Genomic DNA, 20,344 nt, shown 5'->3' with positions numbered 1-20,344 from the left:
AAATCAGATAATACAACGTTCGGCGACAACAGACAGCGGATAGAAGCATCGATAACTTTCCAGAAACTTCGGATACATGCAGGCGCGTCCCGCGCTGTGCGATAACATTTGTTCGGCGGCAAAACTTGTCGCCCGATAAAGACAAGTACACGTGTCAGTATGATGTTGCACTGCATGAGAATCAATACATGGTAAATGGACAGTTGGCAAATCTGAAATCGCAGAATATATCTGATATTGGGGTCGTGAGTTTTAAGCTCATGCACGACAGTTCACCTTCACCCAGCAACTCCACTACACAAAAAGTGCCACGAGTCTTGCCTGTTATGCATTCAATATGTTTGTAGCATAAAATTGCTAAAGTGGCATCTAACTTACATTGCTATCACCGGTAAGGACACTATCACAAGTAACAGGAACTTGCTGTCAATAAGAAAGTCTATAATATAGCCACTTGTGGCTTGCATATGCACTACAGACGTTAAAATGCAAACATGACAAATATAGCATGAAAATCCTTACGGGGAATTTCAGTACCAGTTAACACACCATGCTATTTAAATTCATCTATAGTAGATGCTTGTGAAAAACTCCTGTGGTTAAATTAGAAAATAAGAAGGATCACACAGTGTATATGTTCCCTGAAAGGCAGTACATATGGAACCATCGCGGTAACAGAAAAAAAGCACTCATCAAACCGAAAAGGTGAAAAAACTAGACATGCAGTTTATAATAACTCTCACCGGGACAAACTTGTTGGGCAACTAAAACTACACATGAAAAAATGTATTTATTGACCTTATGAAGTAGCAAAAAACATTTTTAATTTTTTGTATTGTGCTGCGTGCCCAGTAATCAGATTGTGAAGCCACTGTTTTGCCTTTGTGCAAGACACAGTCATATATACCTTTCATGCGACATATAAAAAAAATATGGCATGTGAACCATGTTTCACGCGACATCATGACACTATCAATTTTTGTTGCCACGTCATGGGTGATCTGCGTTTCATTTCACAACGCTGGCTATCACAGGTTTCAGAAGCTCGTGAAGACAGGTGAGCACTACCAAAAAATGCCGCAGCGTCAATTTGAATGGAAAGATAACCTACAATTGCATTTTGGAAGCACTAAAGAACGATATGTAAGGAAAACAGAACGCTGGAATACGTCACAGGTGAGGGGGCTCGCGAAAGCCACGGAAAATGGCAGCCAGGAGCTGGTGTAGGGTGCCTGGGATCATATCACAAGTCCCATATCTCCTCTGCCAGCTGATGACTATGCTGCAAAACAAATTCACTTATTGCAGGTTCAGGGTATGCAGTATAAATGTTTGTTTCACAATGTTTGCAGGGCTCAAGCTATAATGAAAGCCTTTAAATCATCCGACCTAGATATTGAAGCTACCAATACGTCAATAAAAAATCTCAACAAATTCGAATGAAACGTCTACTGGCTATAGTTTTGCGGAATACACCACATTTGTTCAGGCACTGTGCCAATTTTTTGTCTTTCTACTATTTGTTGCAAGTATTCTGCAATTTTATTCTATATTTCATTGTCACGAGAACCACCCGTAACACCCGCCGTGGTTGCTCAGTGGCTATGGTGTTGGGCTGCTGAGCACGAGGTCGCGGGATCGAATTTCGGCCATGGCGGCCGCATGTCGATGGGGGCGAAATGCGAGAACACCCGTGTGCTTAGATTTAGGTGCACGTTAAAGAACCCCAGGTGGTCGAAATTTCCGGAGTCCTCCACTACGGCGTGCCTCATAATCAGAAAGTGGTTTTGGCACGTAAAACCCCGTATTTAATTTTAATTAAATTAAAAGAACCTCCCGTAACGGCATGCCGCCTCACACGTGATACGCGGCAATTTTGGCTCAAGAATTCCAACTGGGGCTTTAGAAAAATAAAGCTGATTTAGGCATATGTGGCCTAAACATATACTCATTATATATTTTCGCCAGAAAACAGATATAAGCACTCAGGGGCTAAAGGCTGATGTATGGTGCTGAACATTTAGGTCAAATGTTTCATAAGATAATCGCAGAGCATTGACTATCCACTCAGCCAATCAGTGACTTGCGCAAGACGAATTTCATAGCCTTCTATAAATAAAGAAGAATAAGCTTTCCCTGGACATCTCTCTTTAAAGCAAAAGTAGAAGATAGACTACAGGAGCGTCGGTAGTTTTACTGCACACCGTAACTGATGTTGCATTACCGACAGAGATGGGCTCGCGCGGTCGTCGCATCTTCATGCTCGCCAGTGGCTCGTGAAGCCGCTTCTCTTTGAAGACAATGCGGTTTTGCAGGTAGGCTGTTATGAGAGTAATGCCCTGTAACCGTTGCCTTAACCTCATCGCAAATTGAATGTGTGCACCGAAATAATGAGCGCCATTAGGCGTTGCCCGATCTCCGAGGACGTCGAGAAAGGGCACGCAGCGGTAAGGAGCTTACTAACTTCGTTTCCTTAAACCGTGCGAAATTTCATCCAACGTATTTAGTGCGGCAAGGCCACATACAAGGCTATTTGAAGGGTGCCAGTGTGCCCTGCAAATAAGCGCATACGCCGACAGAATGGCAACTTAGCGCAGAAGCGGTCTGGAGACACTTGATCGCCTAGTGATATTTGGTGACCTGATCTATCAGAGACGCTTTTGATGAAGGCTCCGGAATGGCCTTGCACTGATGCCGAAGTCTGTGGCCTTCTCCACATGACCTTGGTAGCAGCCGCCCTTATATCGGGCTCTGCTCAGGCTGAGTAGCAAGACGGCATTATAATCACTCAGGCGAAGCATAGAAAAGTGGGAAAAATTTATGCCAAATGAAAAAGCACGAAATATCAATATTTTGCTAACTGCTAAAAAGGTGAACTAGGAGGTTTAAAACTCTTCCTTCGTAAGAGCGCCAAGTGCTGTTAACCAGAACACATATCGTAGCGTGCAGGGTTTAGACGAGAAGTCACGAATATTTGCGGTGACTGGAATTTTTACAATACATTATTATATTAGGGCTAATTCAAGAGCACATGTCACCGCGGCAGGACGGATCTTTAATGTACCTACTGTCCTCAGAGCGCGGTGAATCCCTGCGGCTCGATCCTGTTTTGGGAAGTTCACAGCTTCTCTGGTTATGGGATTCGGAAGATTCGCACAGGTATATTAAAGTTACCCTTTCATTATTGAGAGAAATTAATTATATAGACGGCCCAGGCACATTTCTGCCGTCGGCGTCGCCTTGGTGTACCGTATAAAGAACAAGAGCGATAACATTGCCCACTGGGTGAGTGGACGATGGTGGTTCAATCTCGCAGGCGCAAGGGCGGAAAGCACGGAGGAAGCGTGCTGTCTTCCGTCGGGCGTGAGGCACCGGGAGGAGAAGTTGGAGAGTGAGCGGGGGGCGTCTTACACCGTCGGCTTTTGCGTATGGCGCGGCCGCGCGAGCCTCATCTTTAAAGTCATCTGCGATGAGTACCGAGTCTGGGTGCTCCTGGGGCTCATAGCTTTGTGCGCTCTGTGTTCGCGCTGTTTAGTTCACGTTGAAGCGAGAGGCAGCAAGACGGTCAATGCGCTCGCTGCTCCTAGCCCTCCTCCTCACGCCAGTGTCTTGATGAATATCGGCGCTCATCGAGTAAGATGTGTTTATGTTTGCCTGTGCGCGCGTGACACCGTGCTTATTAATTTACCTAGTCGGCAAATGTTTACGAGCTTATACTGCCGTTAAAGCTTTACTTGCTATAGATGCCTACTAATTTGCTGTCGGAATGGATGCTCGTTGGCATTTTGGGCGAAGCTGCGACTTCTCTTTTTTCTCATGGCTGAATCAGTTGGCACTTGTGACGCTGGCACGGCGGCGCCGTTGACCTAACTATTCCTGTCGCTCGCAGCTATCTCTGGCACCGCTGCGCAACGTGGGTCTGCTCCGACCGAAGGCTTCTCGTCCTCGCAGGCAACCCACGCTGCGAGAACTCTTGCTCGAGGCTCAAGTGAAGGAGCAAGACCTCATGGTACGTTTTCTCTACACCTGTTTAGTTGGATGGCACCTAGGCCGAGAAACCGGTTGGTGTGCACTGACCGTTGGCATGACCTCGATGCCTCGTGGTCAGGCCGATAAGAAAGCTCAGCGCGATGACGGGAGAACACCCGTAGGCATTGTTGGCACAACAGCAGAACGCTGGGCGTGTGTTGCATAAGAATGTGAAACAGAGCCGTGGCCAATAGCATTAACGGCATTTTCTTATGTTTCGGTTTCTCAATTTTCGAGAATCGTTTACAACATAACCAGTTTAATAACGTAGCGTGTTTAGTTAGGCTGCAGGAACTTGACACAACCAGTGTAGAGGCCTTATCGCCTGTCATTCCGTCATTTATAATTAGGTTGTCCACCAGAACGTGCAGCAATTCCAGATGGAGTTGGGATGTTGATTTCCTATAGCGACTGCATTAGCGTTCAACCTTCAGTTGCTGTGGCCGGCAGATTCACGTTGTGCATCAGTGCTAGACGCCAAGTGCCGTTTTCATACGTCAGCTCGTGCTGCACTGGACACGTTTCTCGCAATGCATGGTTTCGCCAAGCTACTCGTACCCCCGTCCCCTCTCTTGTACGCATCATAAGTACGACATAAGCCACGTCGAGGAAGTTGGCACCACGCAACATGTCTTTTATTTTCGTGATAGTGGTGTGTAGTTCGCGTCTTGCTTGTTAGTATATATATATATATATATATATATATATATATATATATATATATATATATATATATATATATATATATATATATATATATATATATATATATATATATATAGTCATCATAAGAAGCCAACACACACTGACATCAAGGACAACATAGGGGAAATTACGTGTGCTTAATAAATGAAAGTAAAGAAACGATAAATTATTGGAAATTAAAGTGGATGAAAAGTTAATTTCCATTAATTTATCGTTTCTTTATTTTCATTTATTAAGCACACGTAATTTCCCCTATGTTGTCCTTGCTGTCCGTGTTTGTTGGCTTCTTATGATATGACTAATAAAAATCGGGCCCCTCCGTTAACCCCCTTTCTTCTCGTTATTACATAACGAGGGACTCGAATCCGGCAACATTGATGCCTTCAGGTAGCATAGGTGGGTTTATTGACCAGTTGCCTTCACCCTAAAAGATCACGTTCTCGTGACGCCTGCGGCGAAAAAGACGTTCCACGTCCGCCGCCAAGGTCTGTGAGTGATGGCGCTGGCTAACACTCCCAGGGTTCTACTAGGACACATAAATACCCAAGAAAGTGGATGGGAGAACGGCGCCGCGGTAGATCGATTGGTAGAGCATCGCACGCGAAATGCGAAGGTTGTGGCTTCGGTTCCCACCTGCGGCAAGTTGTTTTTTCATCCACTTTAATTTCCATTAATTTATCGTTTCTTTATTTTCATTTATTAAGCAAACGTAATTTCCCCTATGTTGTCCTTGGTGTCAGTGTTTGTTGGCTTCTTATGATATGACTAATAAAAATCGGGCCCCTCGGTTAACCCCCTTTCTTCTCGTTATATATATATATATATATATATATATATATATATATATATATATATATATATATATATATATATATATATATATATATATATATATATATATATATGCGCGTGTGTGTAAAACAATGGGACTTGCCTTGGATGGCAATGACGAACGCATATCTCCTGCGCACAGGCTAGGTACATTCACACCATTAAAGCGTCCTCGCCGTAATCAGTTCACTTTTCACATACGCATCGTGTCGCCTTGCTGAAGTCCTTGTACTGACACACCGCAGGATCTGAATTTGCTTCTAGCAGGCAAAATACTCTCACTCAACTTGAAAGAAACAAAATTTTACTACGGCAGGCCGACACTTTCCTGGTGTGAATTTGCTTTGCCTGTGCGCACGAAATGTGCGCCCGTCATTGCTATCCAAGGCAAGTCCTATTGGTTCGTTGTTCATATATATATGCCGATATGTGCCTACTGAGATGCTACCATTTTGGTGATCGAAGCGTGCGCATCGTGCGCGTTATTATTTTAAACGCGAGTAACGGCATGGGTTCTGTGCCGCAGAGAACCCGGTGGCGGAGTCATCCGATTCGTTCGGGATCGAAAGTTTCCGCGTATATCTACGTATGTGTACACATATACCTATATATATATATATATATATATATATATATATATATATATATATATATATATATATATATATATATATATATATATATATATATATATATATATATATATATATATATATATATATATATATATATATATATATATACCGCATATACATGTACGTATATTCGTTTTCGCGGGTTTCCGTTTGTACTCCTGTAGATCACGAGCATGTACCCGCAACTCCTAATTTGCGTACACGGCAAGTTCGGACGTCAAATGGGACGCCAATAGGTTTCCCGCGCGAAGTGTAGAACCAGTGTCTAACTGATCGCAGGCAGACGCTTACGCTGTAGCTTAAAGAAGGCGTCGTATAAGCGCTTTCCAACCATAGAGGAAGGCCGCTTCTAAGGTAGCCTATTTTACGCGCGGCTCAGAACTATTCTCTGACGGCACGCGTCTCGCCACTGAAATTTGCCTTTGAGCGAAAGTCTCTGTCAATGCGCCCTCCTCACATCCGACGTCTCAGCCTTGCACGGCGCATCAGTACCAGTTCCGTCTGGTTCGTAAAGACTTCTCCGATGCATAAGACAGGCAGCGGAGTACGTGAACTATTTGGTATACCTCCCTCCATACGCGACTGGTGAATTCGCGGTAAGCGCTGAAAGTGTTTTTTTTTAAATTTTCTTATTTTGTTTTTTTTCCACTCTACATTTCAATGCTTTCAATTTCACCAAAATATATCGTGTATCTATCCACGTTCATGGCCGCTTGCGTACGGGTGACTCCGAAACCACGATGTTAGAACCATTGAGAAATACTATGCCTTGCCAACTGCCGCGATCATCAGAACCCTTATACCGCAGATAATTGAAGCGTGTTTTCAGGAATTCGAGATATACTAGGTGGACGTAAATTGACTCTACCTACATGGCTCGCGCTGTCTTTCTAGTGAGAATTCTCCCCCCCCCCACCCTCCAAAAGAAAAGATGTAGCGCTAAAGGAAGAGAAGTGACGAGAAGGTTTGCGGTATCATGCAGACAATAAGAAAAAAATGACGTAACGACAACAGTTGCAAAGTTCACATACAGATTGTTATCAATTAAAAAAAAAGTCATATTTTGCGTCCATTTATTTGTTCTACATTTGCACTTACATTAGCTTTCGCGGGTTTCCGTTTGTACTCCTGTAGATCACGAACATGTATTCGTATCTGTGAAAGGTTGTCGGTACGCCTGCAGGGTTTGCCTAGCCGAGTTCATGGCCGTCTGCGCACGTGTGATTCCGGAACTACTAGGCCAGAACTGTTTAGAAATCGTCCTGTATTAGGAAAACACATCTATCGCGCATAAATCAAATAAGTTTTGAGGCACGTAGGGCCCTCTGGGCTGTACTTGTCGGCGATAATGTAGCCTCACCGCCTAAGGGATTATCTGATTAAGTTATGTCGAATGCTCGTTGCCATAGTCGAAAGTTCGAATCCTTCAATATATTTTTTTTCAATTTGACTATTGGTAGTTTGAAATTCACCTCCTCCAGTGCACTACATCAGCAGGCTTGGAGAGACGCCTGACACCGGCAGAAGATGCCGAGAGAGAGTGGGGCTATACTAATCTAGGTACAACCAAATTTGGAAGACCCACTAAGCTTCAACAAAGACCCTCCTTCACCAGAGCAGGAATTGGCCTCCTTGGTTCGGTATTCGACCACTAGCTCCCAAACGATTCCTACAATTAACCCATGACCCTCAGTCCCCAGCAGCAAGACGGCGGCGGTCAGACCTGTAACACAGCAGAGGGTGCTAAGAATATCTGGGTCCGGACTGGCCGCTTATCGAAACTTACTCTGTCAACCTTTAATTGCCGAACTCTGTCGACGGAGGCTATAGCTTAGCAGGACTCTCTGAGGAACTGTCAAACATTGTTTGGGATATCATCCGCCTTAGTGAGATCAGAAGAACTGGGGAGGCTTATACATTGCTGAATAACGGCCATGCCCTCTGCTATAGAGGTCTCGCAGGTAAGAAGCAATGCGGGGTAGGATTCCTTATCCATAAGGACATAGCGGGGAACGATGACGAATTCTACACAATCAATGAGAGGGTAGCTGTAGTCGTAATCAAACTTAATATGTGGTATAGATTAAAGATAATACAAGGCTACGCTCCAACATCCAGTCACGATGATGATGAAGTGTATATTGAATTAGCGATGAGAAAAGTACAAACTTAGTATACTGTAGTAATGGGCGACTTCAATGCAAAGGTGGGAAAAAAACAGGCTGGTGAACAAGGAATTGGCTACTACGGCGCCGATTCTAGAAACTCTAAGGAAGAGGTACTGGTAGAATTCGCAGAAAGGAATAATTTTCGAATAATGAACACATTTTTCAGGAAGCGTAGCTACAGAAAGTGGACTGGAAAAGCCATAATGATGAAACAAGAAATGAAATTGATTTCGTACTTTCTGCTGATCCCAGCATAGTGCAGGATGTAGAAGTGTTAGGTACGGTAAAGTGCAGTGATTAAAGTAATTCCAGTAAAGTACATTCCAGAATCAATGAGTAAAGTACATTCCAGAAGCAATACACGCAGCGCTCTTAAGGGAAATTTTCTCTTGCCAAAAATGCATAATGTATATGGAAGGCGAAGGTTAAGCAACACTGGAGCACTCCTATGGAACAGCTTACCAAGAAAACTAAAACAAGCAAAATGTTTTTCACTATCAGTGAAATCCCATTATCACTCATTACTATTATCTGCATAGTTTTCATCTGGATTGTGTACACATGTTTACCCTTTTCACTTGCAGTGTATAATTTACTAAATACAAATTCCTTTCTGTTGGTTTCTCGTAGCTAATAGACCTACCCTGCCTTGTGTTCTAATTGAATGTTTATGTATATATGACTTACTTATACTTCTTCGTATTGATGTTAAGAATGTGAATTAATAACTAGCATGGATCCCAACTAGCCTTGAGCTAGGGATCCAGATGTCCTGTACAACATTTCCTGTGTACTTTCCTATTTTGAATAAACTTCAATTTCAATTTCAATCATAGGTTAGTGAGGGCTAGGATTCCCCTCAATTTGAAGAGAAAGAGTAAAATTGGTCCTGAAGAAATAGGTGAATCTAGAGGCAGTAAGGGTAAAAGCAAACAAATTCAGGCTGGTACTTGCAAACAAATGTGCAGCTTTAGAGCAGGGACATGAAGATGACATAGAGATAATGAATGAAACCGTAACTAGCCTGGCTTCAGATGCAGCAACTGAAGTGGGAGGCAAGGCGCCAAGGCAACCAGTAGGCAAGCTCTCCTAAATAAGAAAGGACGTAATAAAGAAAGGACAAAGAATGAAAGTGTCAAACTCAAGACATAAGATAGAATTCGCGGAACTGTCAGAACTGATCAACAAGGCGAAAATAAGTGATATTTGAAACTATGACGTCAGAAAGACCGAAGAAGCGGTAAAAAATGGACGCCTACCCTGAAATCAGTGTGAAAGAAACTTCGCATGTAGTAAAATCTCGAAGACATAGTAAAAGAAGCGGAAGAATTCTATACTGATCTGTACAGTACCCAGAGTAGTCAGGAAACCTCCATTAGAAACAGTAATGAACAGGATACATAAACCCCTCCTATAACTAGCGATGAGGTCAGAAGGGCCTTGCAAGACATGAAACCAGGAAGAGTGGTAGGAGAAGATGGAATAGCAGTCGATTTAAACAAAGGTGGAGGAAACATAATGCTTGGAAAACTGGCGGCTCTCTATACGAGGTGTCCGTCGACTGCAAGGGTCCCAGAAAACTCGAAGAATGTAAGCATTCTACTAATCCAAAAAAGCGAGATGTTAAAGAATTGAAAAATTATAGGCCAGTTAGCTTGCTGCCAGTACTATATAAAATATTTACCAAAATAATAGACTAGACTTTAGTTAAGCAAGGGAACAGGCAGGTTTCAGAAAGGGATACTCTACAACGGATCACATCCTTATCATCAATCAGGTAATCGACAAATCCGTCAAGTACAATCATCTTTTATATACGGCTTTCATGGATTACGAGAAGGCATTTCATTCAGTAGAGATGCCAGCAGTAATAGAGGCATTACGTAATTAGGGAATACAGACTGCTTACGTAAAAATCCTGGAAAATATCTACAGAGATTCCACAGCTACCTTAATTCTACACAAGAGAAGCAGGAAAATACCTATAAAGAAAGGGGTCAGATAGGGAGACACAATCTCTCCAATGCTATTCACTGCGTGCATGGAAGAAGTATTCAAGCTATTAAACTGGGAAGACTTAGGAGTAAGGATCGACGGCGAATATCTCAGCAACCTTCGGTTTGCCGGTGACATTGTTCTATTCAGCAACAATGCAGACGAGTTACAACAAATGATTGAGGACCTTAACAGAGAGAGTGTAAGAGCAGGGTTGAGGATTAATATGCAGAAGACAAAAGATAATGATGAATAGCCTGGCAAGGGGAACAAGAGTTCAAGATCGCCAGTCAGCCTCTAGAGTCTGCGAAGGAGCACGTTGCCTAGTTCAATCAATCACCGGGAACCCTGATCATGAGAAGGAAATTCATCGAAGTATAAAAACGGGTTGGGTCGCATACGGCATACATTGTCAGATCTTGAATGGAAGCTTATTATCATTGAAGAGGAAGGTATTCAATCAGTGCATTTTACCAGTGCGGACATATGGGTTAGAGACTTGGAGACTGACAAAGAAGCTTGAGAATAAGTTAAGGACCACAAATAAGAGTGGTGGAACGAAGATTGTAAGGCATAACGTTAAAAGACAGAAAGAGAGCGATTTGGATCAGAGATCAAACGGGTATAGCCGATATTCTAATGTACATCAATAGAGAAAAAAATTGAGCTGGGCAGGTCATGTAATGCGCCGGATAGATAACTGTTGGACCATAAGGGTTACAGAATGGGTACCAAGAGAAGGGAAACGCAGTCGAGGACCGCAGAAGACTAAGTGGGGCGATGAAATATATATATACATAGATATGTGTGTGTGTGTGTGTGTGTGTGTGTGTGTGTGTGTGTGTGTGTGTGTGTGTGTGTGTGTGTGTGTGTGTGTGTGTGTGTGTGTGTGTGTGTGTGTGTGTGTGTGTGTGTGTGTGTGTTTTATGAATCGAGCTCCTTTTTATCACTCATTAACACAGTTTTCGTGGGCAGAATTCTTGCCAAACTCGGTTTCTATCATATAATAATAATGACATTTCAGCTTTGGATAATGGAATACGAGTTGATTTTATATTCTTGGACTATGTAACAGGTTTGACAACGTACCTTACGAACTGTAGCTCGTTGAACTTAACGTATGAAATGTTGATCTGAACATTCTGAAATGGATAGATAGCTTCCCGACTAACCACACCCGTATGTAGTAATAGCTAATAATTGTTCCTCACAAATCTGGGTATTTATATCTGACGTTCTTCAAGGTTCAGTTGTAAGCAGGCCCGTTAATCTTTTGAATTTAAAGTAATGACCTTTCAGATACACGCAACTCTTCTGGAAGTTTATTTTCTGATGACTGTTATGTACCATAGAACAAACAGTGAAACCGATAACTACTTTTTTAAAACCAATCTTGGATGTATCTCTAACTGGCAAAGTACTTAACTAATGACCCTTAACAGAACCAAGTGTATAGACATGACAGTCTTACGTTCTTCAAAATTTTCGAACTTTTTGACTCCAGTGTGAATGAAACCAAACTCGAATAAGTTAGTACATTTAAATACCTTGGTATTCACACAACAAATGATTTGCCCTAGCACTCTGACATAACTTACATAACTAGCAGCGCTAGTTTTACTGTGGGCTATCTACGCCAAAATTTCTTCAATGCCGACGCCCTAAATTCATGCTTTATCAAACAGTATTTCGTCCAAAGCTTGAATACGCTTCAGCGATACGAGACTACGCTCAAACTACGCCAATATTTCATAATCCGTTCAGAACCGATCAACTTGGTATATTCTGAGCACCTCTGATTGCACTTCTGGGTCAAAGTAACGAAGTCAGCTCTCGAGCTCTCCCGCTTGGTAATGAGAATTTCTCGTCTTTTAAATTTTTGTAAGATTTGTTTATTGCAATAGCGATTTCATAGGCTCTCCAGGCGAATTTTCGCCAACGACGCCGCCGTCGGCGTTGCCGTGCGGCTTAGTATATATTTAAGTATAAGTATGCTACATATTTGTGTGTGCCGTTATATGAATGCTATGCTATTCAATCACCAGGTTGCTCAAACCAGGTCTTAGATACTTGACTATATTATTCCTCAGTATGTTAAAAATGGGGGCCCACGAACATGTCTGGAAACATGGCATTCACAGCGCATGACCTTTATTTTATGTCTTCTTTGACTGTTAAGTGTTAAACGTGCAAAACAATGAGCGCTCAAACCTGAAAAATACGTAATTTTACTGGCGCGCCTCTTTATACGGGCAGCATAGGGTGCACGTGGGGTGCCATCACAGGCGCTACACGACATGCTGAAACGTTTAGGTGTGCCAGAAATTTTGGCACACCTGAGTAAGGTTAGAAGACCGTCTGATGAGTTCAAGCACGACGCTCCGGGGCTATGTCTGGCCCGAATCGATGCAGTGTCAAATCGTCTGAAGACGACTTAGGGAACTGTCGTGGTGTCATCAGTAGTAGCGCAGCCACCACATTGCGATCTATTGAGTCAGTGCTTCAGCCTTACGGCTAAATAGCCATTTTTTTTGTAGTCAGGCGCCACTTCAGGAGTCCGTCACACAACCTACTTACTTGTCATCTCGTGCACAACTACTAAATAATTTAGCCAGCCCTTTCTGCCGAACTAATGTAATTTTATATTCTTCTTTGCTGATGACAAATATAGAGCGTAATCACGTTTTTGCTCCCGCTGGTGCCAGAAATGACCCTCATCATGATAACTTCAAGAGGGTTCGAGAGAAGTTCCTTGCCACAGTCGCTCAAAAGGACGCGAAAGGCTCCATGCTGTGAGTAGATAGCTTGAAGGAAGAAGGCAGCAACGTCCGAAGCAGTCCCTAAGCGGAGAAAGGTAGTTTCCGCGTACCGCGTCAAGTGATCAACAGCAGTGACAGTCCATCGGTTACCGTCTGTAGTGGCCGGGATATAGCTGTAAAGGTCAATGCCGACGACAGCGAACGGTTCTGCTGGACAAGGTATAGTGGCTGTAGCGTTCCAGCAGGTGCAGTGGTAACTCGCTTGCGGTGTTGCAAGAGGCGGCATATCGAGCTACGCTGGTTGAAATACGTGACCACAAGGATCGGCTGCGTATTCGCTCACAGGTTTTGTGGTATGCCAAGCGGACAAACGTGAGGTTGTCGCGGAAAGCGTGGAGAACTTCAGCACGCAGAGAGTGCGGAGCCACCGGAAGCTTTCGATGGCTTTTCGAGTGAAAAATGCTACGGTAGAAAACACGGTCCTCTAATTTGAAGAGTTTGAGCCGTCTTTAAATCCTCATGTTAGGTGAGATTGAAACATCACTCAGGAGATCCATGATGTTGTGGCGTTAAGGATTAGCGCACTGGTTAGCGGAAAACATAGAAGGACGTCCATGAGAGTGGCTTGTTGGGCTAGTTGGTACATGGTTATGCTAGGAGAATGCCAGCAAACTTTAGAGTAGGAAAAAATCGAGAGGCAGACATAGACAAAGAGACAGGAAGGAGGCTGGACTAACAACTGAACTTAACTTTGTCTATGTCTGCCTCTCGATTTTTTCCTACTCTAAAGTTTGCTGGCATTCTCCTAGAATAGAAGGATGGCTGGATGGGAACTGGGTCAGGGGCGCAACAGCTAAACCTGAAGACTGCGCGGCCAAGTTGAGAAAATGACGTAACGTGATCGAAAGATGGTGGTACTGGGCAGCGGGAAAGTGCTTCGGCATCTTGGTGCTTCCTTCTGGACTTATAAACGACATCAAAATCATATGCTTGCAATCTGAGGATCCAGAGGCTTGGCGTCCTGACAAGCTTTTTATCGTTGACAACCAACATCACGCATGATGATCAGTAACAACAGTGAAATGCCAACCGTGGAGGTATGGACGAAATTTCTGCATGGACCATACAACAGCCAGACAGGCCTGCTCGGTGATTGTGTACTTTTTCGCGGAAGTCAAAACGTGGCTTGCATATGCGGCGACTTTCTCAGGAAAAGTGTGGTGGCGCTGCAGCGGCATGGCACCAATTCCTTGGCCGTTAGCGTCAGTGTGCAGTAGAGTGAAGGCTTTACCGTCAGAATGACTAAGGAGGGGTGAGGAGGTGAAGGCGCGCTTAAGTTCATGAAAAGCAGCTTTGCACCGGTCGCACCACCAGATGGAACCGGCAATGGCAAGAAGTCCATTTAGGGGCGCAGCAATATTGAAGTCCAGGATGAAGCGTCAGAAATATGAGGCGAAACAGAGGAAACCATGCAGTTCTTTTGCACGAAGTGGGCGTGGAAAGTTGGGCCCCCGTGGAAATCTTATCCGGATCACGTTGAACACCGCATTTTTTTACAAGATGGCCCAGAACTTTGTGCTAGGGAAGCGGCACTTCTTGTTTAGTTGAAGACCAGCACTTACAAGGCACGTGAGTACTTTGTGAAGATGCTGCAAATGCTCAGGGAAAGTCTAAGAAAAGACGACAATGTCGTCAAGATAAAAAAGGCAGGTTTTCCACTCGAGGCTACGAAGGACACTGTCAGTCGTTCTTTCAAAGTGGAGCATCGCATAAGGCGATAGGCATTACGTTGAGCTCGTAAAGCGCATCATAAGCAGCAGAAAAGGTGGTCTTTGTTAGCTTCGTGCATTGGAATCTGCCAACAAATCAAACGAAGATCTAGGCTGGATCTAGGCTGAATCTAGGTCAACCCAGCGCGCATCTGTCTAACTTCCTCTTCGGCGACGCTTGGCCTCGTTTCTCCATCCACACTTCGCCTAATGTTACCTATACATTCCTTTAGGTGCAGTCATTTTGCCGCGCGCTCAGCGTTCTCCTTCGTACTTTCCCCGGCGCGCACCTCCAGGCGCCTTCCTCGTTCGCTTGCTTAGCGGCTTCAGAAAGGCTCCGCCGATTTTCCGAGCTGGCCAGTTGTGTTTGCGCGTGCAAAGAGAGAGAGAGAAAGAGAGAGAGAGAAGCAGCGAGAAATCGGCCGGCCTGCACCGCCTCTGCGGAGGAAGTGTCAGAGAACGTCATAAACCTGCCGCCCTGCCATTGGCTGCAGCCAAACGATGGTGAGGTTGTCGGGCACGTGGGGCGATGTAAACCTGCCCATTTGGTCGCGCAGCGTCCGAGTAGGCGCATCGGCATGGCAAGACGCCTCGGTTACGGCCTCGGTTCCTCCAGGTCAAACCGTGTGTCTTCCGCTTCATGCTAGTTGTCGTCCCTGAAAGACTCCACTGGCCGCCTGACTCATTGGGTCTTACATCTTCAACAGTATGACATACATCATTTATCGCTGTCGACGCAAAGATACAGATGCTCACGCCTTATCTCGTTCTCCACTGCATGCTGACCCTGCTTGCTCACCAACTTCCACCTGCGATTTTTAATCAGTCACATTCAGCGACAAGCCGCCCGAGGAGCGTAAATATCCCTGTATCTCTTCACTGCTGGAATTTGTTGTTCAGCACTCACCTCAGTTTTTCTCAGGCGCCCTTCGTCGTCAAGCACAACAAATTGCCATTCGCTAAGACCTTGTATCGACGGGATTACCTCACCGATGGCTGTAGATGGCTTATCATTATTTCCCGTCATCTGCGCAGCTATCCACGATTGACCCCCAAAGTGGCCACGCCGGCTTCTTCCAAACATACTTCCTTAATTGTCTTCGATAATACTGGCGAGGCATGTACCTATTATTTCTCCAGTACATCAGGTCATGCGCGGCTTGTTAATGCCGCAAGACCCCTCCTCAGAGTTACGCAGTTCCCCTGCAAACTTTCTCCTGCCGTGCCCGACCATTCGACTGTGTTGGCATCTTTACGGCCATTTTCCAAGCACTCGTCATGGTAACCGGTGGATCATTGTTGCCGTAAACCACCTGACATTGTATACGCTGAAAGAACTGCACTGCCAGCTGCCACCGCGAAAGGCGTCGCTTCTTCGCCACCTAATCCTGCGACACGGTGCAGCACGTGAATTGCTGGGCATAGTGGAGAAGGTATGCTATTTTAGCGCGCTGCGTTGGTTGAATATCTAGTGAATGTTGAGCACTACCTAGGCTGCAGGTTCTGTCCCGGCGGTGCAGGCCGCCTTTCGGTCGAGGTAGACTGTGAACAGCCCAGTGCTTCGCTTTTGGGGCACGGTGAAGAACCTTAACTGGTCACAATTAATCTCGGAGGTGCCCAGTGCCGCGTCAGTCGTACCTTAGCCCAAAAATAGCTCTGTGGACCGCAGATTCTTGTCGATTCAGTTACAGCTCGGCGCAGCGCAAGTATCAGCTCACGTATGAATAAGGCGATGCATTCAAGAAATTGCCGACGATTACGTTACTTCCTAATGCGAAACTTGAGCGCAGCTCGTCAGCTGTTTAGGCTTTTCGATGTGTTGAGGCAAAAATTCAAGCAAGACATTTATATACAGTTACAGAAAACTTTTTTATTCCTGACGCATATTCCTTCTTCAAGAAACACTTCACTCCCAGATCTTGAGTGTCATGAAGGAAGCTTTGTTGTCGGAGAAATAGGCGGATATATGCTCAACTTGCTGCACCAATGCCTAGTTCGGCTTAGCGTGCCTCTGGATTCTGGCGGCGACGGTGATGGGCCTCTGCTCGGGCAGCTCCTTTAGCAGCAGCGGCAGACGAAGGACTTCCACCGGTTGCCTCGCTCATGGCTCAGAAAGAACTGGCTGAGAATAAACTATTCATATAGGAAGACGGATTACATTATAATATAAACCGTCGGTGAGCCTCGGACAATCCGTCTCGTGCGGAACATTTCGCACCAGCCGCCGCAAACGGAGCGTGGCTTGGCGCAACTGCCTCACTTATGCCCCGTTCACACTGAGACATTCGGCGTCTGGAGCGGCGCCCAGTTCGGCGGAACCCAGTTCGGCGGCGGCGAGATCCGCCGGAATAGCCCCTTCCGCGCCGATCGCTCCCGTACCGATTTTTGCAGCAGCTGCCGCCGGATTGCCTCGCCGCCGCGCGGCGCTGACCAATCGGGGAGCGCGAAACAGAACTTCCAAAGATGGCGGCCGAGTCTCACGTCATGTCGCCGCCGTCTCTTCGGCGAACGCTTCTGCGCGTCATGCATCGCCAGAAAGGTGCTTGCCAACAGGCCGAGCAGTACTGCCACTTCTTGCTCGGGGTTCATCATTGTCTTTCCAAGTAATGGTGGAGACGCGCAACGTAACACACGAACTCGACGCGAGCGCAAACAACTGCGCAATTTCGAGCCACGCGAACATCCGGGATATCCCGCGCTTGACTGGAGGTTAGCACTTTATGGGGCAGATGGCGCTGTATGTCTTTCCGGCGGCGCGGTCCGCAAGCAGTGTGAACTACGCGATTTTCGGCGGCAGGAGAATTCCATTCGTTGTAAACGCCGGATTCCTCAGTGTGAACGTACCATTATCGGGAGGTCGCGGGAGGCAGCGCGTAGGCGCATGGAATCTTTGCGCAGCGAAGAAATGGCAGCGACTGACTGACGCTGCTGACGTTGCTAGCGACTCAACTGAAGGTGGTTATGCGGTTCGGCTTGGGAAGCGCACACCGTGATTCGCTGATACCGAGCCGGCGTTTCGGCAACCGTAGAACACCGCGCGCTCTCGCGCGGTCGCCGCCACAGAGGAGAGGGAGAGAGATACACGTAGTGGCGAACGGCGGCGGCTACGCGTTTAGGCTTGGGCAGCAGCACATCATCGAAATCAGGAGAGAAGAGAGTAAGGCTCACGTCGTGCGCGAGAGATGGCGCCAGGAGCGCTCGCAGCTAGAGCAGTGCGCTGGCCCCGGCTACGAAGCTGGTTACGGCGAGGGACGACGGCGCCGCGAAACGCAGGGATGGGTGCCAAAGAGCTGCGCTCGAAAAACACGGGACTGTGTTTTGAACTGCAAGGCGAGCACTTATTATTAGAATACAAGACCTCATCATCATAACATAGTGGTACCAATTTCAATTAACACTTAAAGAAAAATCAATCACGCAGTGCAGCAGTGATGCAAACTTAGCTTGCATTGCAGCTAAAAAAAGAACGCTGGCATACTATGACAAAGAACAGGACTTTATTTTGGTTCCATTGCAATAAGAATTTCATTGAGAAGCTCTCATTTAGAAGCTGAGCGACTGCTGGAATGATAAAGCAGGTGAAGTTTCCATATGATAGTCCATATTTTGATTAGCACCGACACTATCAGTTCGTTTTATTTAGAGCGGGAACTTGGGAGTACGAGGTTATTCTGTAAATAAAGTTAACTTGTGGCATTTTTTATGCCGAAGCAACGATATTGCACTGACAAACGGCGTAGTGAGATGCGGCGGAATAATTTCGTGCACGAGGAGTTCTTTAAGGCGCATCTGAATTAGCCTGCCATAGCGTTCTTGCGTTCCGGCGGGGCGGGGAATCAAAACCTCGACATCGTGCTCACGAGCAGAATTTCACAACCACAGCCGCGTTTGCGAGGCGTACGGCACGGATTAAGTGTGCATGCATTTTCTCGCTTCCCAGAACCGCGAAACCAAGGAGCGCGAGCGGCAGCTCCTCATCGTGGTCGTGGTGGGACTGCTGTTTATGTACTACGTGGCCATCGCCACTGCCTACTACTACTACGAGCAGGGCGAACCTGGCCCAGTCACGCCGGGCAGCATGCGCGTGCCCATCGAGATGCTGCGCAGCACTGTCAACGGCTCGGACGACTGACCTCCTACCGCATGGAGCTAGTGGTTCCACGTACTTCGTGCGGCGCATTTTGAGCAGACTATTTAAAAAAAAGCTCGGTTTCGTATGCTTGAAACTGTGGCTATTCGGTGAAGCACAGAATGTCCTTCTGTGCTTCAAGTAATATCCGCAGTTGTAAGCATGCGAAATCGAGCTCGGTCACTTTCGCCACGTTCTTGGCAACTGCGATTCAATGCTTTGTGGTGTTATGTGTAGCGAAGTACCTGCTTTCGCATTACGTATAATATATATGTTTATATCATGTGAATGTTTCTGCGGTGTCAATGGTTTATGAGCATTCAAAATGGAAGAACGAACATGCGTAACGTTCATTTGTTTGCGACGTTTCGACCGGGGCCTGGCCTTCGTCAGCAAGTACAGGACATGCGTAAAAATACCCTTCTTAAATACACAGATACAACAGGGGTCACTCGAACGCGTACGTAACTATTATCAGAGGTGTCGCATAATCAGACGCTCAGAGCTGAACAACATTGTTGAAGAAAAGAGCGCTACGAAGACACGGACTAAAAAAGGAACATGTACAACGGACAAGGCGCTACTTACAACTAAATGTTTTTGAAGAAACAGGCTTTTAAATAGATACAACCCAGAATGGCCCATCGTGACAGCCCGACCTCCCTATCTCATTAGAAATGCTGTCTCTTTCTTGGTAAGCGGCACTGAAGGGCAGCTAATGCACGTGCCCTCGGCCTTTGCAATGTAGAAAGCTTCTAATATCTCCCGTTCTAGTCTATCTGCTAGAACGGGAGATAAAAAGAGCGCTACGAAGACCAGAAACCTGGTCTTCGTAGCGCTTTTTTCTTCAGGTATGCAAAACCACCTCGCCCACTTCAAACATCTGCTGCTGAACAACATAGGCACGCGTTCAATGTGATTGCAACAGTATTGTGTAAAAAGAATTTCAAACAAAGGCGCAGAAGGCATAATTTATAATACACTGGAGCCTACTTATAACGAAATGGGATTTAAAGAAATAATTCATATAACGAAGAAATTGGAATTCCCCTTGAAATCCCCATGAGAACCATGTATGTAAGACCTCGTTTTAACGGAGTGAAACTGTGCGGCCATTGGATATAACGAACTAGATCTAGAAACCAAATAATACCCAACCATTGCGCGCCGAGTACATCGCTTTCAGCGGGGTTCTGCTCTCATTGGCAGCGGCAGACTAAAACTCCCGCGTCGCCACGTCTAACAACCCGTCGAGCAACACTTTTTTTTTTCACCGCCGCACGCAGACAAAAGCTCCGCACCTGCGCACAAGCAGCGGCTCACT

At 45.6% G+C, this 20,344-nt stretch overlaps 2 protein-coding genes across 2 annotated transcripts in view; both read left to right on the top strand.

Annotated features, from left to right (window-relative positions):
* LOC139054304 (uncharacterized protein PF3D7_1120000-like) overlaps nucleotides 1-19,023 on the top strand; it is a 33,695-nt gene extending 14,672 nt beyond the window's left edge. Inside the window, exons 2-3 of the mRNA XM_070531115.1 lie at nucleotides 3,890-4,009; nucleotides 18,832-19,023. Coding sequence (XP_070387216.1) covers nucleotides 3,890-4,009; nucleotides 18,832-19,023 — 312 coding nt within the window. The remainder of the gene's footprint in view (nucleotides 1-3,889; nucleotides 4,010-18,831) is intronic.
* LOC135897769 (sodium- and chloride-dependent GABA transporter 1-like) overlaps nucleotides 1-20,344 on the top strand; it is a 101,484-nt gene that overhangs the window by 14,786 nt on the left and 66,354 nt on the right. The window contains exon 2 of the mRNA XM_065426480.2: nucleotides 3,890-4,009. The gene's annotated coding sequence lies outside the window, so the exon portion shown is untranslated. The remainder of the gene's footprint in view (nucleotides 1-3,889; nucleotides 4,010-20,344) is intronic.

Source organism: Dermacentor albipictus, chromosome 1 (genome assembly GCF_038994185.2).
Source record: "Dermacentor albipictus isolate Rhodes 1998 colony chromosome 1, USDA_Dalb.pri_finalv2, whole genome shotgun sequence".
In the NCBI taxonomy this organism is placed as follows: Eukaryota; Metazoa; Arthropoda; class Arachnida; order Ixodida; family Ixodidae; genus Dermacentor; species Dermacentor albipictus.
Note: the sequence above shows the minus strand (reverse complement) of the source record. Positions and strands in the feature narration are given on the sequence as shown.